Here is a 14,697-nt window from a genome sequence, read left to right on the forward strand (position 1 = left end):
ATCTGGCTTTCCAGACCATCTGTCTGGTCAAGACGACTTGCTATTCCCATCCATATAAAGAAGCAAACAACAACTGGCAGCTTGACTCACTAAAACCATTGAGAGTTCTGCCAAATGAAGCATACCACTACATGATGAAAATACAAAATTTGTATTTTTTAAACTTAGAATGTCCTTAACCATATTAAGAACATGATTTTTTAAAAATTATATGTATAATTTAATAAAAGTAATAAAAAAGTATAAATACTTTCTAAAATTGTTTTTAAGAGTTTAACCTGAGTTAAGTTCTAGGATGAGTTCCTTAAATGTATGATATCACTTAACCCTTAAAATAATCTTGAGGCAGGTATTACTACTTGGATTCTTCAGATGAAGAAACTGAGGCTAGCAAGCTGAGGAGCTAGGGCTTGAAATATCTTATTTAAAAATGAAGAAGCAGGGGCACCTGGATGGCTCAGTCATTAAGCGTCTGCCTTTGGCTTAGGTCATGATCCCGGGGTGCTGGGATCAAGCCCCGCATGGGGCTCCCTGCTCCGTGGGAAGCCTGCTTCTCCCTCTCCCACTCTTCCTCCTTGTGTTCCTTCTCTCGCTGTGTCTCTGTCAAATAAATATATAAAATCTTTAAAAATAAATAAATAAGAGGAAGCAGAAACTCACGTAGGTGAAAATAACTTGAGCCACGCCAAAGGAATTGCAGTCGAAATACCTAGATAGTGCATTTTGTATATCTGGCATTGTTCTAAACACATTAGATATATGTCCCTATTTTGTTGTCATGGCACCCTTTCTGATTTACCAGTCTAGCGCCAATCCCATTACAATCAGCTGTGTCTTAAAATGGAAGGGAATTTATCTTGCCTATTAAAAAAAAGCTGCTCTTCCACCATGTATCCAGAGATCTAGATTTTTTAGAAGTTATCCTTGAACCAGTGTTTAAGCAAATATTTGCTGAGTTGCACCCATTTTATTTAGAAGCCAGTTTGGTCATTGGGGTATCCCAGGGTTAAGAGATTAAACTGAGCTGCATCCTATAGGCATACTGAATCCCAAGGCTACTGAGAATTTAAACTCATCATTCTTGAATCACTTTATAAAAATAGGATATTGGAATTCCATTCTTTGTTAACTTATATTTTCTGAACTATAAAACAAGTGGATATAACCCAGCCATTCTCATTTCATCTCTGTCTCAATGCTAACATTTCAATTCCTGCATCAGTTTTCACTTGTTCCTCAAAATAAAATCAAAGCTTTGACAACTTGGTAACAAAGGCCAGACTCCCATGGTTTCCTCTATAGTGTTGTTTGGGTGATGCGATTAGAGTCTAACACACATCCTAGCTCTGGAGATGTTTCATACCCAAAGCAGACGGACTTTCCTTCTTGTGTATGACACTATGCCCTCAGCTCTTACAAATTGTCAACATAAGAATTCCTCATGAACATCATGTTTTCAAAAGTGTAATTAAAGACTTAAATAAGGACCCATGTGATAAATTTCCCATTGATTTGATTTGAAAAGAAGGTGTCTCTGCAAAGAAATTAGCTCAGTTCTCCTGGTAAATGCTGGAACATTATAACTTCATGCATTTCACTAATTTACCTAGCTGCTAGGAAGCTAGCATCCAACTATATATTTTAATTATGGCTTGTGCCTGGTAACCTCTACCTTCTTTTTTCTCTTTCATATCTTTTCTGCTTCTGTATCTTTTATGTTTATAACTCACCTCAAACCCTTTGCCAGCAGACACAGTATGAAGATCAGTGTTTTAGATTCAGATCTTCTCAGCTCCCTATCTAACTCACTATAATTGATTCTTGAGGTCTTTAGTATTCTTGAGTTCTTTTTCATATTACAGTGTCCTTATCCTTTCTTTTTTTTTTTACTTTTTAATTTTATTTTAATTTTTTATTGTTATGTTAATCCCCGTACATTACATCATTAGTTTTAGATGTAGTGTTCCATGATTCATTGTTTGTGCATAACACCCAGTGCTCCATGCAGAATGTGCCCTCCTCAATACCCATCACCAGGCTAACCCATCCTCCCACCCCCCTCCCCTCTAGAACCCTCAGTTTGTTTTTCAGAGTCCATCGTCGCTCATGGTTCATCTACCCCTCTGATTTCCCCCCCTTCATTCTTCCCCTCCTGCTATCTTCTTTTTTTTTTTTTCCTTAACATATATTGCATTATTTGTTTCAGAGGTACAGATCTGAGATTCAACAGTCTTGCACAATTCACAGCGCTTACCAGAGCACATCATCCATCACCCAGTCACCCCATCGCTCCCCCCCGCAACCCAGCAACCCTCAGTTTGTTTCCTGAGATCAAGAATTCCTCATATCAGTGAGGTCATATGATACATGTCTTTCTCTGATTGACTTATTTCGCTCAGCATAATACCCTCCAGTTCCAACCACATCATTGCAAATGGCAAGATCTCATTCCTTTTGATGGCTGAGTAATATTCCATTGTATATATATACCACTTCTTCTTTATCCAATCATCTGTCGATGGACATCTTGGCTCTTTCCACAGTTTGGCTATTGTGGACATTGCTGCTATAAACATCCCGGTGCACATACTCCTTCGGATCACTACATTTGTATCTTTGGGGTAAATACCCAGTAGTGCAATTGCTGGATCGTATGGTAGCTCTATTTTCAACTTTTTGAGGAACCTCCATACTGTTTTCCAGAGTGGCTGTACCAGCTTTCATTCCCACCAACAGTGTAGGAGGGTTCTCCTCTCTCCGCATCCCCGCCAACATCTGTCATTTCCTGACTTGTTAATTTTAGCCATTCTGACTGGTGTGAGGTGGTATCTCATTGAGGTTTTGATTTGGATTTCCCTGATGCTGAGCGATGTTGAGCACTTTTTCATATGTCTGTTGGCCATTTGGATGTCTTCTTTGGAAAAATGTCTGTTCATGTCTTCTGCCCATTTCTTGATTGGATCATTTGTTCTTTGGGTGTTGAGTTTAAGAAGTTCTTTATAGATTTTGGATACTAGCCCTTTATCTGATATGTCATTTGCAAATACCTTCTCCCATTCTGTCAGTTGTCTTTTGGTTTCATTGACTGTTTCCTTTGCTTTGCAAAAGCTTTCTATCTTAATGAAGTCCCAATAGTTGATTTTTGCCCTTGCTTCCCTTGCCTTTGGCGATGTTTCTAGGCAGAAGTTGCTGCAGCTGAGGTCGAAGAGGTTGCTGCCTGTGTTCTCCTTTAGGATTTGGATGGACTCCTGTCTCACATTGAGGTCTTTCAACCATTTGGAGTCTATTTTTGTGTGTGGTGTAAGGAAATGGTCCAGCTTCATTCTTCTGCATGTGGCTGTCCAATTTTCCCAACACCATTTGTTGAAGAGACTGTCTTTTTTTCCATTGGAAATTCTTTCCTGCTTTGTCAAAGATGAGTTGACCATAGAGTTGAGGGTCCATTTCTGGGCTCTCTATTCTATTCCATTGATCGATGTGCCTGTTTTTGTGCCAGTACCATACTGTCTTGATGATGACAGCTTTGTCATAGAGCTGGAAGTCCGGAATTGTGATGCCGCCGGCTTTGCTTTTCTTTTTCAACATTCCTCTGGCTATGCGGGGTCTTTTCTGGTTCCATACAAATTTTAGGATGATTTGTTCCATTTCTTTGAAAAAAGTGGATGGTATTTTGATGGGGATTGCCTTGAATGTGTAGATTGCTCTAGGTAGCATTGACATCTTCACAATATTTGTTCTTCCAATCCATGAGCATGGAACATTTTTCCATTTCTTTGTGTCTTCCTCAATTTCTTTCATGAGTATTTTATAGTTTTCTGAGTACAGATCCTTTGCCTCTTTGGTTACATTTATTTTTAGGTATCTTATGGTTTTGGATGCAATTGTAAATGGGATCGACTCCTTTATTTCTCTTTCTTCTGTCTTGTTGTTGGTGTATAGGAATGCCACTGACTTCTGTGCATTGATTTTATATCCTGCCACTTTACTGAATTCCTGTATGAGTTCTAGCAGTTTTGGGGTGGAGTCTTTTGGGTTTTCCACATAAAGTATCATATCATCTGCAAGGAGTGAGAGTTTGACTTCTTCTTTGCCGATTTGGATGCCTTTGATTTCTTTTTGTTGTCTGATTGCTGTGGCTAGGACTTCTAATACTATGTTGAATAGCAGTGGTGATAGTGGACATTCCTGCCGCGTTCCTGACCTTAGGGGGAAAGCTCTCAGTTTTCCCCATTGAGAATGATATTCGCTGTGGGTTTTTCTTTTCTTTTTTTTTTTTTAAAGATTTTATTTATTTATTTGAGACAGAGCATGAGAGGGAGGAGGGTCAGAGGGAAAAGCAGACTCCCTGCCGAGCAGGGAGCCTGATGCGGGACTCGATCCTGGGACTCCAGGATCATGACCTGAGCCGAAGGCAGTCGCTCAACCAACTGAGCCACCCAGGTGCCACTCGCTGTGGGTTTTTCATAGATGGCTTTTATGATATTGAGGTATGTACCCTCTATGCCTATACTCTGAAGAGTTTTGATCAAGAAAGGATGCTGTTCTTTGCCAAATGCTTTTTCTGCATCTATTGAGAGGATCATATGATTCTTGTTCTTTCTTTTGTTAATGTATTGTATCACGTTGATTGATTTGCGGATGTTGAACCAACCTTGCAGCCCAGGGATAAATACCACTTGGTCGTGGTGAATAATCCTTTTAATGTACGGTTGGATCCTATTGGCTAGTATTTTGGTGAGAATTTTTGCATCCATGTTCATCAGGGATATTGGTCTGTAATTCTCCTTTTTGATGGGGTCTTTGTCTGGTTTTGGGATCAAGGTAATGCTGGCCTCATAAAATGAGTTTGGAAGTTTTCCTTCCATATCTGTTTTTTGGAACAGCTTCAGAAGAATAGGTATTAATTATTCTTGAAATGTTTGGTAGAATTCCCCTGGGAAGTCATCTGGCCCTGGGCTTTTGTTTTTTGGGAGATTTTTGAAGACTGCTTCAATTTCCTTAGTGGTTATAGGTCTGTTCAGGTTTTCTATTTCTTCCTGGTTCAGTTTTGGTAGTTGATACATCTCTAGGAATGCCTCCATTTCTTCCAGGTTATCTAATTTGCTGGCATAGAGTTGCTCATAATATGTTCTTATAATTGTTTGTATTTCTTTGGTGTTGGTTGTGATCTCTCCTCTTTCATTCATGATTTTGTTGATTTGGGTCATTTCTCTTTTCTTTTTGATAAGTCTGGCCAGGGGTTTATCAATCTTGTTAATTCTTTCAAAGAACCAGCTCCTAGTTTCGTTGCTCTGTTCTCCTGTTCTTTTGGTTTCTATCTCATTGATTTCTGCTCTGATCTTTATGATTTCTCTTCTCCTGCTGGGTTTAGGATTTATTTGCTGTTCTTTCTCCAGTTCCTTTAGGTGTAGGGTTAGGTTGTGTACTTGAGACCTTTCTTGTTTCTTGAGAAAGGCTTGTATTGCTATATACTTTCCTCTTAGGACTGCCTTTGCTGTATCCCAAAGATTTTGAATAGTTGTGTTTTCATTTTCATTGGTTTCCATGAATTTTTTAAATTCTTCTTTAATTTCCTGGTTGACCCATTCATTCTTTAGTAGGATGCTCTTTAGCCTCCATGTATTTGAGTTCTTTCCGACTTTCCTCTTGTGATTGAGTTCTAGTTTCAAAGCATTGTGGTCTGAAAATAGGCAGGGAATGATCCCAATCTTTTGGTACCGGTTGAGACCTGATTTGTGACCTAGGATGTGATCTATTCTGGAGAATGTTCCATGGGCACTAGAGAAGAATGTGTATTCCGTTGCTTTGGGATGGAATGTTCTGAATATGTCTGTGAAGTCCATTTGGTCCAGTGTGTCATTTAAAGTTTTTATTTCCTTGTTGATCTTTTGCTTAGACGATCTGTCCATTTCAGTGAGGGGGGTGTTAAAGTCCCCCACTATTATTGTATTGTTGTCGATGTGTTTCTTTGCTTTTGTTATTAATTGCCTTATATAATTGGCTGCTCCCATGTTAGGGGCATAGATATTTACAATTGTTAGATCTTACAGTGTCCTTATCCTTTCTAAGTAGATGGTTTCATGAAAGATCCGTCTGCGATGGTGTGTTTCTACCCAAATATCCCAGAAGCTCAGTCACCAGTTATCTGTGGAGAATTCGTCTTCCTCATGGACCGCTCAGGAAGTATGCAATGCCCCATAAGTAAACAGGATAAATCTCAGCTGCGCATAGAGGCAGCCAAGGTAAAACTAGTTCCTCTCTCTTTCTGGTTACATGCACAAATGGGGATGAATCTCAGGAATTAAATTAGGGCCCATCTGGTACTTTGGGTGTGTTCCCCATCTGAACTACATCTACCATGACCACTCTGAGGCTAGCCTTGGACTATAAGGGCCTGGACTCATGAAGTGGGTGAAGGTCTGCTCTCTCAAGAGTTAGACTGACAGCATCTCTGTGTCTGAGAGGATCCTCTCTCACTGTCTCCCCGTACTCTCTTCCTTCAGGAAACACTGCTTTTGCTGCTGAAGAGTTTGCCTATAGGCTGTTATTTCAATGTCTATGGATTTGGAAGTTCCTATGAGGCGTTCTTTCCGTAAGTTTCTAGAAAGCCCATTGAGAGTCCAAAAAGATACTTTAAAGAAAGGACTAGATTGCTAAAGTGGGTTACTCCACAGTTGACCTTGGCAGTGGGTATTTCAGGCGACGTTGTTTCCAGTGGGGGCATCTCAGTTCAGGGACTTGGTACTGCATGGTGTTGAACAGCTATCATGTCACTGGGCGTGTTTGTTTGTTTCTCAGGAATAGTGTGCAGTACACTCAGCAGACCATGGAAGAGGCACTGAGGAGAGTTAAGCTTATGCGGGCTGACCTGGGGGGCACGGAAATCTTGACACCGCTCCAGATCATTTACAGGGAACCTTCCATTGCGGGCCACCCCCTTCAGGTAGGAACTGGAAGAGAGCTGATAGGAGGCGACAGAGGGAATGAAATCTCTGCTCAAAAATCCATACCCCTGAGCTTCATTGTAGGATTGTTAAAACATGATATATAATTCAGTCTTCTATCATATAGTAAGGAGAAAAAGACAAGAAGCATGTAATAGAATTCTTCCTTAGTCTGTGCTGTGGGCTGTGGGTGATGGAGGTCCTTTTGCAGAGTTCCACAAAAGCCTCAGATGAGATGAGAAGGGGGAGGTGAGGAAAATCCCAGGTGCCCAACAAACCTTGTGAGAACGTGGTGCAAGTGACCGTGGAAAATTAGGGCCCTCATGCCAGTCTGAGGAGGCATCAGTCTCTGCAACAAAATGGTTGATTTTTTTCCAAGGGCGAATTCCAGTATCTTAAAAATGATCTTCACAGTGAAGAAGAAGGTAGCGGGAGGGGAAGAATGAAGCAGGGAAAATCGGAGGGGTAGACGAACCATGAGAGACGATGGACTCTGAAAAACAAACAGGGTTCTAGAGGGGAGGGGGGTGGGAGGATGGGTTAGCCTGGTGGTGGGTATTGAGGAGGGCACATTCTGCATGGAGCACTGGGTGTTATGCACAAACAATGAATCATGGAACACTTCATCTAAAACTAATGATGTAAGGTATGGGGATTAACATAAGAATAAAAAAAAATGATCTTCACAGAGATTTGATGAATGTCTTCTTTCCTTCGACAGCTTTTTGTCTTCACAGATGGAGAAGTTACTGACACGTTTAATATAATTAACGAAGTCAAGAGAAACAGGCTGAGGCACAGGTAGGAAGAGAACGTGATTTCTGGGTGACTGATCCAGGTAATGCCACCTATAGTCTAATCCGCATGGTACCGGTGTTGACATTCCTTGTGGAGGATAGAGTGATTGAAGAATTTTAGTTTTACTAGCTGACAAGTTTTTTTCTATATCATTTTCCCCCTCTCCACTAAAAGATAAAAGTAATTTTCTAAATAACATCAGTAACACCACAAAGTCATTGCCCTTTATTCTTTCTAAACCATAATGGAAACAAAAATTAAATAGTAAGACAGTTTTTTTAAACTATAAACATTTTTATCAAAGTAAAACATAAAGCTACACAAATCATAAGTATATAGCTGATCACTGTATCACTTCGATCACTACTAACTTTTTCCTCTCCAAAGGAAATAGCTCTCCTAATTTATAACACCATGGTTTATTTTTGTTTTTAAATAAAAATAAATGGGTTATACAATATGTTTTTGTTTCTGTGTATCTTCTTTCCCTCAGCAGTATGTTGATATTCATACATATTTTGCATGGAGCTGTGGTTAATTTTTATTGGTGTGTAGTATTCCATAGGGTGATTATTCCATAATTTATTTATTAATTCTACTGCTGATCGACTTTGGTTTAGCTGCTAAAAATAATTCTTCTATGAATATCCTAGCATTCTTATATATGTATTTTTTGCACATACACACATATGCATGTATACATACTTATTTCATATATATGTGTATATATATATATGCACACAAAATTTCTTTGCGTTGACATAGTTGTAGAATTTATTGGGAATGCCAGATAGTTTTCCAAGTTATTGTACTAATTTAATTCATACCAGCATTGTATGAGGGTTCTAGTTGCCCAGATTCCTATCCAAAATTTGGCATTGTTTGTCTTTGTAAACCTTAACTAATTTTGTAGGTGTAAAGTGGTATCGCATTATGGTTTTAATTTGCATTTTCCTGGTAACTAATGGAGTTGAGTGCCTTTTCATATTTATTAACCAGTTGGATGTCCTGTTTTGTGATGTACCTTTAAATCTCTCCTATTTTTTTTTTTTTCTGTTAGACTTTCTTTTTTTACTGATCTTTAGTTCAGTCTGTGGTCAGGACACAAGGACTTTGTTAATATGTTCTGGAAATATATTTTTTCCTATTCTATAGCTTTTCTTTTCACTCTCAGAATGATATCTATTAATAGTTTTTCTTCATTGTAATATAATTTTTTAGTCTTTACCTTTACAGTTAGTGTTTTTTGTGTCCTGTTAAAAAGTCTTTCCCTACCCAAAGTCATGAGCTATTTTTGTTTGTTATTTTCTAGAAGTTTTATCATTTTTTCTTTTATAGTTAGATGTATAGTTTGCCTGGATTTTATTTTTATGCATTGTGGAAGGCAGGGGCCAATTTTCATCATCTCTTCATGTTGATATCAAATTGACCCTGTACCATTTAATGAAAGTTTGTCCTTTCCTCCCTGATGTACAGTGTCATTTTTGTCACAAATAAGCATCTACACATGTATTGATTATTTCTGGATCCTTTGTTCCATTCCATTAGTCTATTTATCTAGACATGTGCCAGAACTATACCAGATAAATTTATGTAGCCTTCTGATAAATATTGATTTCCAATAGAGTAAGTACTCAACTTTGTTTTTTTTTTTTTTCAAGATTGTCTCAGCTATTCATGATTCTTTATATTTGTATTTTAGAATTATCTTGTCAGTTTTTACCTAAAAAAGGAGGCTGTTGAGATATCGATTAGAATTGCATTAACTTTAGGGGCACCTGGGTGGCTCAGTTAGTAGAGCATGTAACTCTTGATCTTGGGGTTGTGAGTTTGAGCCCCAAGTTGGGCATAGAGATCACTTAAAAAAAGAGAATTGCATTGATTTTATAGATCAGTTTTGGGAGAATTTAGTACTTACCAAATTGAGTATTTTAGTCTATTTACATGGTATGTCCATCCATTTATTTAAGCCTTTTTTTTAATTAACATATAATGTATTATTTGTTTCAGGGGTACAGGTCTGTGATTCGTCAGTCTTACACAATTCACAGCGCTCACCATAGCACATACCCTCCCCATATTGAGGCCTTTCTTGGTTCTTCTAATATGTGCTTCCAATGTTTTATTTAAAAAATTTAAACCTATAGAGATGTTGTAAGAATAGAACAATATACTCTTCCACCAGATGTCAACATTTTCCCACATTTGCTTCACCTATTTTTTTTGGTCTGAAATATTTGAGAGCAAGCCACAGATACTGTAATTCTTCATATGCAAATAATAATGCACTCATCTTCTAAGAACAAGGACGTCCTGATGAATAACCACAATAAAACTAATAAATTCAGGGTATTTAATGTTGAGATGATACTATTATCTTTTTTTTTTTTTTTAAGATTTTGTTTATTTATTTGACAGAGAGAGACATCGAGAGAGGGAACACAAGCAGGGGGAGTGGGAGAGGGAGAAGGAGGCTTCCTGCTGAGCAAGGAGCCCAATACGGGGCTCGATCCCAGGACCCTGGGATCACAACCTGAGTCGAAGGCAGACGCTTAACGACTGAACCACCCAGGCGCCCCAAGATGATACTATTACTATCTAAAGATAGTCTGGCTATATTTGCCAAGTTTTCTTTTTTTTTAAAGAAATTTTTGAAAAAGATTTACTTCTTTATTTTAGAGAGGGGGAGGCTGGAGAGAGTGCATGAGTGGGGGGAGGGGCAGAAGGAGAGGGAGAAGGAGAAAAGCAGACTCCCCACTGAGCACGGAGTCTGACACAGGGCTCACTCTCAAAGACCCTGAGATCATGACCTGAGCCAAAATCAAGAGCTGGATGTTTAATGGATTGAGCCACCCAGGCGCCCCAACAAGTTTTCTAATAATGTCCTGTATAGATTTTTGTCTTTGGTTTTGTTCCAGGAGGAAATCGAAGACCAAATATTTTCATTGTTATGTTATTTTAAATCTTCTTCACTCTGGGAGAGATCCTCAGCTTTTCATTATCTTTCACGATGCTGATATCTTGAAAGAGTACTAGCTAGTTATTTTTGTAGAATCTCAATTTATGTTTGTTTGACTATTTAAATTCATGTTTGGGGTAATATTAAATATTTCAGGAAGAAATATTCCAAAAGTAATGTTGGGCCTGGTGATAAGTTTGACCACTTTGTTAAAGCTGGTACCTGACAGATAACTTTGAAATTTTGTAAACATCCTGTTCTCGACAAATATTTAGTCAGTAGATTCAGCATTCATTGATGATGATTGTCCAAATGTTATTACTGTCAGTGGTTATAAATAGTGATTTTTAAATTCTGTCAACTTTTCCAGATTAGTTGGCATCCTACTGTAAAGAAGAGTTTCTCTTCCCCCTCCTTCTCTCGCTCCCTCCCTTCTTTTTCTTATATCAATATATTTTTGGATTTTTTCATTATTTTTCAATTTTTTAAGATTTGTTACTTTCATTTTTCATTTAGATTCTCAAAATTCCACATTTGACCAGTGGAGGCTGCTTTTCACTTGCTCCTATGTCTTTTTTTGTGTGTCTCTTTGATTTTTGAAGATTTCTTTCTTTCTTACAAAAAGAGTTTCAGACTCACCTGTACTTTCCCATTCCTGTAGCCAGCTATTTCTACAAGAAGCCTCATTTCTTTTAGTGAAAATGATTAATAGAAGTTAATATTTGAGTATTAGGTGTAACTCTTTGTTACTGGGCTGTTATTGATGGTAGGCATTTTTGGCAGACTGAACCAGTGAATGTTAATTTTTTTTTTTTTTTTTTACTGATGCCCCTAATTCCAAGGTAATGACATAACGTTCTTTCTCTTTTTTCTTCTATTCCATATTTGTGTTTTCTTTCCTCCATGGTGAAAAATCTGGTTTCCCATAAAATTAGTAAATATACTCATTTCCTTAATCCAACAATACACACCAAATCTCTCTATAATGTTTTCTAATTCTCTGTGTAGATGTCTTCATGCCTTTTTTATTAGATTTTTTCCCTAGGTGATTTTCCCCCCCTATTTTAAATAGTATTTTTGAAACATTTTATTTACCGGGCACTTATTTCCATGTAGAAATTGATTCTAGTAGCTTTTAAAATTTACATTGACTTTTTATTCAGTGACTTTGCCTTATTTAAATATTAATTCTAATAGTATATTTGTAGATTCTTGTAGATTTTCTATGGATAATCATATTTGCAAATAATGTCAGCCTTATTTTTTTCCTTTCCAGTCCTTACATATTTATTTTTCTTCCCTTCTCTATTGCCCTGGAAAAGAGTTTTAGCACAAACCTGAATAGATATGGTCATAGCTAGCATTCTTATCTTATTTTGGCCTTCAGAGGGGACATGTTCGACACTGCATCAGTAAATGTGATTGTTGAGTGCCTGGGTGGCTCAGTGGGTTAAGTGTCTACCTTTGGCTCAAGTCATGATCCCGGGGTCCTGGGATGGCCCCCTGCTCAGCGGGGAACCTGCTTCTCTCTCTCCCTCTGCCTGCCACTCCCCCTGCTTGTGTTCCCTCTCTCACTTTCTCTCTCTCTCAAAATAAATAAAAGCTTTAAAAAAAATAAGTGTGATTGTTGGCTATAGGTTTTTTTTGTAGATATCCTTTATCAGATTAAGGATATTTTATTTCTGTTTTGAGAGTTCCTTGCTCTTTTTTTTTTTTTTACAAAAACAATGAGTGGTTGTGGAATTATATCAAATGCATTTTATGTATCTATTGAGATAAGTGTATGATTTTATCCTTTTTTCTTTTAATGTGTGAATTATAGTGACTAGTGTTAGAATTATAATGAGTAGTGTGAATTATAATGACTAGATCTTGCCTTTCTGAAATAAACCCAAATTAGTGGTGATGTATTAACCTTTTTAATGTATTTTTGGATTCAGTTGGCGAATACCTGTTTCGGATTTTTAAATCTATTTTTGTGAGAATATCAACATGTATTTTCTTATAATATTCTTGTCAGGTTTTGAAATCAATGTTATGCCAGCATGATAAAATGAGCTGAGAAGAGTCATCTATTTTTCTATTATCTGAAAGATTTTCTTTATTAAATGTTTACTAGAAGTTGATAGGAGGCTTTCTTTTTTGTGGGAAAGTTTTTAAATCTCTTTCATTGAAATGAACTATTCATACTTCTATATGTTTTTGCTTTTTGTGGGCGTTTGTATATTTTATCTAAATTTTCAATTTTTTTTGCATAAAAAAATTATGCTGTATTGCTTTATGCTGTTGTTAAATTTTGTAGAATCTGTGATATATTACCTTTTCATTCTCGATGTTGGTTATTTGTGTCTTCTCTGTTTTTTTCCTTGTCTTAAATGCTTGTCAATTTTAATAATCTTTTCAGAGCACCAGCACTTTTGAGGTTTTTAAATCCTGTCTATTCTATGGTAGTTTTTTATATCAATAATATTTGCCCTTATCTTTATTATTTCCCTTTAAATTCGCCCCCATATAAATTCTTTGGGTTTATTGGCTGTTCTTTTTCTAACCTCTGGAGATGGATGCTTAGGTAGTTGATTTTGAGACTTCTTTTTCTTTTCTAATATATGTATTTAGATCCTTAAATTTAAGCATATCTATATCTGAATCTTAAATCTGGATGTGTCAGTGTCCAGTGACATCCACTTAAGAAGATTTTTCTAATTACCATTATGATTTTCTAAAGCCTATGTTATTCAGAAGTATAGTGTATAATTTCCCAATATTTGGGGATTTTTCTATTCCTTCATTAGTGTCAGATATTTTATATGAAAAGTTGTAGAAGTTCTTTGAGCCTCTAGACGATGTTATCTTCCCTCTGCAAGGATGTACTCTTTGCTTCTGATGCGTTGCTAGACTAGAAGCAGATAATCTGAGTCCGGTTAGAGTCAAATGAGCTTCAGTCATTTGATGGCTGGTTTATTTCAGATTCACCTCTACCTCTGGGCTGTAGTTCTACAGGGTTGTTTTATAAAAACCTGGGGTGTCTGTAAGGGCACCTTCTTTTTGGAAAGTCCAAGTCTTGGCTTTCCATGCTTTGAGCCATCCATTTTGCACTTGGCATTAGCTTTAAGGGGTAACAGGATACCAGATGCCAGGCTCATCTCTCTTGCCTCCCTCCTCTCCCACGTCATGGCCCATAGATTCCTCTTGTCTTGGTAACCACTTGATGTTTTCAAAAAAATTATTAAGAATATTGTATATGGCTTTTCCAGTTCTCTACTGGCTGAAACAACTTTTTGGCAGTCCTGTGAGCAGAGGGTCCTTATGTCATTCTACTTTAAGTCAAAAATCATATATTTAAGTTCTACTTCTGCTGCTTGCTGGCTGTTTGGATAAATCAACTAAACTCCCTAAGTCTTAGTTTCCTCATTTGAAAATGGGAATAATAGCAGTACTTAACCTTATGGGTTTACTGTGAGGGTTCAAAGGGTATACCTAAGTAAAGCATTAGGAACTGTGCTTGACACAAAATATGTGCTATATAATTTTTTGCATTTATTATAATTGTATTCTTTATTATCACCCACAAGAAGCACTTAAGTAAGTTCTAAGCATATTGTTAGCCATCAATAAATATTTCTTAGCTTTAGTTTTATACATAAAACACTTAAACATAGACATAAATGCCCTTTAGTAAGCCATAAGGAATGTAGGCTTCAGTTGCAAGATTGTGTTGGAAATTTGAAGGTGATAAATATCAAGATGCTGGCAGGCTGTGGTCTCTGGGGGCATGGCCAAAGGTAGGTTACCATAATTAGAAGTTCAGTTCTTAGCCCTTCAAGTTTAGAATATTAATCCTGATGCTGACATCACTAGAATTGGGGATGATGACTCACACTAACCTAATTCAAAAGAGACGGATACATAAGCCAAAAATTCCAGTGTATTAATTTACAATGAGAAGTCTCCTTGTCACGCCTTCTAAAAATGCTTGTATTAGTATTATCAACACAT

The 14,697-nt window shown here is 37.2% G+C and overlaps 1 protein-coding gene across 6 annotated transcripts in view; it reads left to right on the forward strand.

Annotated features, from left to right (window-relative positions):
- The window catches only part of VWA5A (von Willebrand factor A domain containing 5A), a 37,436-nt gene that overhangs the window by 5,717 nt on the left and 17,022 nt on the right, over positions 1–14,697 (forward strand). For 5 of the 6 annotated variants that reach the window (XR_004679994.1, XM_035009179.1, XM_035009180.1 and 2 more), the window contains 4 exons: positions 6,070–6,242; positions 6,504–6,592; positions 6,799–6,943; positions 7,666–7,745. Coding sequence is in view for 5 of the 6 variants with exons in the window: in XM_035009179.1 (XP_034865070.1) it covers positions 6,070–6,242; positions 6,504–6,592; positions 6,799–6,943; positions 7,666–7,745 (487 nt within the window). In the remaining variant the exon portion in view is untranslated. The remainder of the gene's footprint in view (positions 1–6,069; positions 6,243–6,503; positions 6,593–6,798; positions 6,944–7,665; positions 7,746–14,697) is intronic. The other variant, XM_035009181.1, reaches the window with a different exon arrangement.

This window comes from Mirounga leonina, unplaced genomic scaffold, assembly GCF_011800145.1.
Source record: "Mirounga leonina isolate KUSES-001 unplaced genomic scaffold, KU_Mleo_1.0 Mir_153, whole genome shotgun sequence".
Classification (NCBI taxonomy): domain Eukaryota; kingdom Metazoa; phylum Chordata; class Mammalia; order Carnivora; family Phocidae; genus Mirounga; species Mirounga leonina.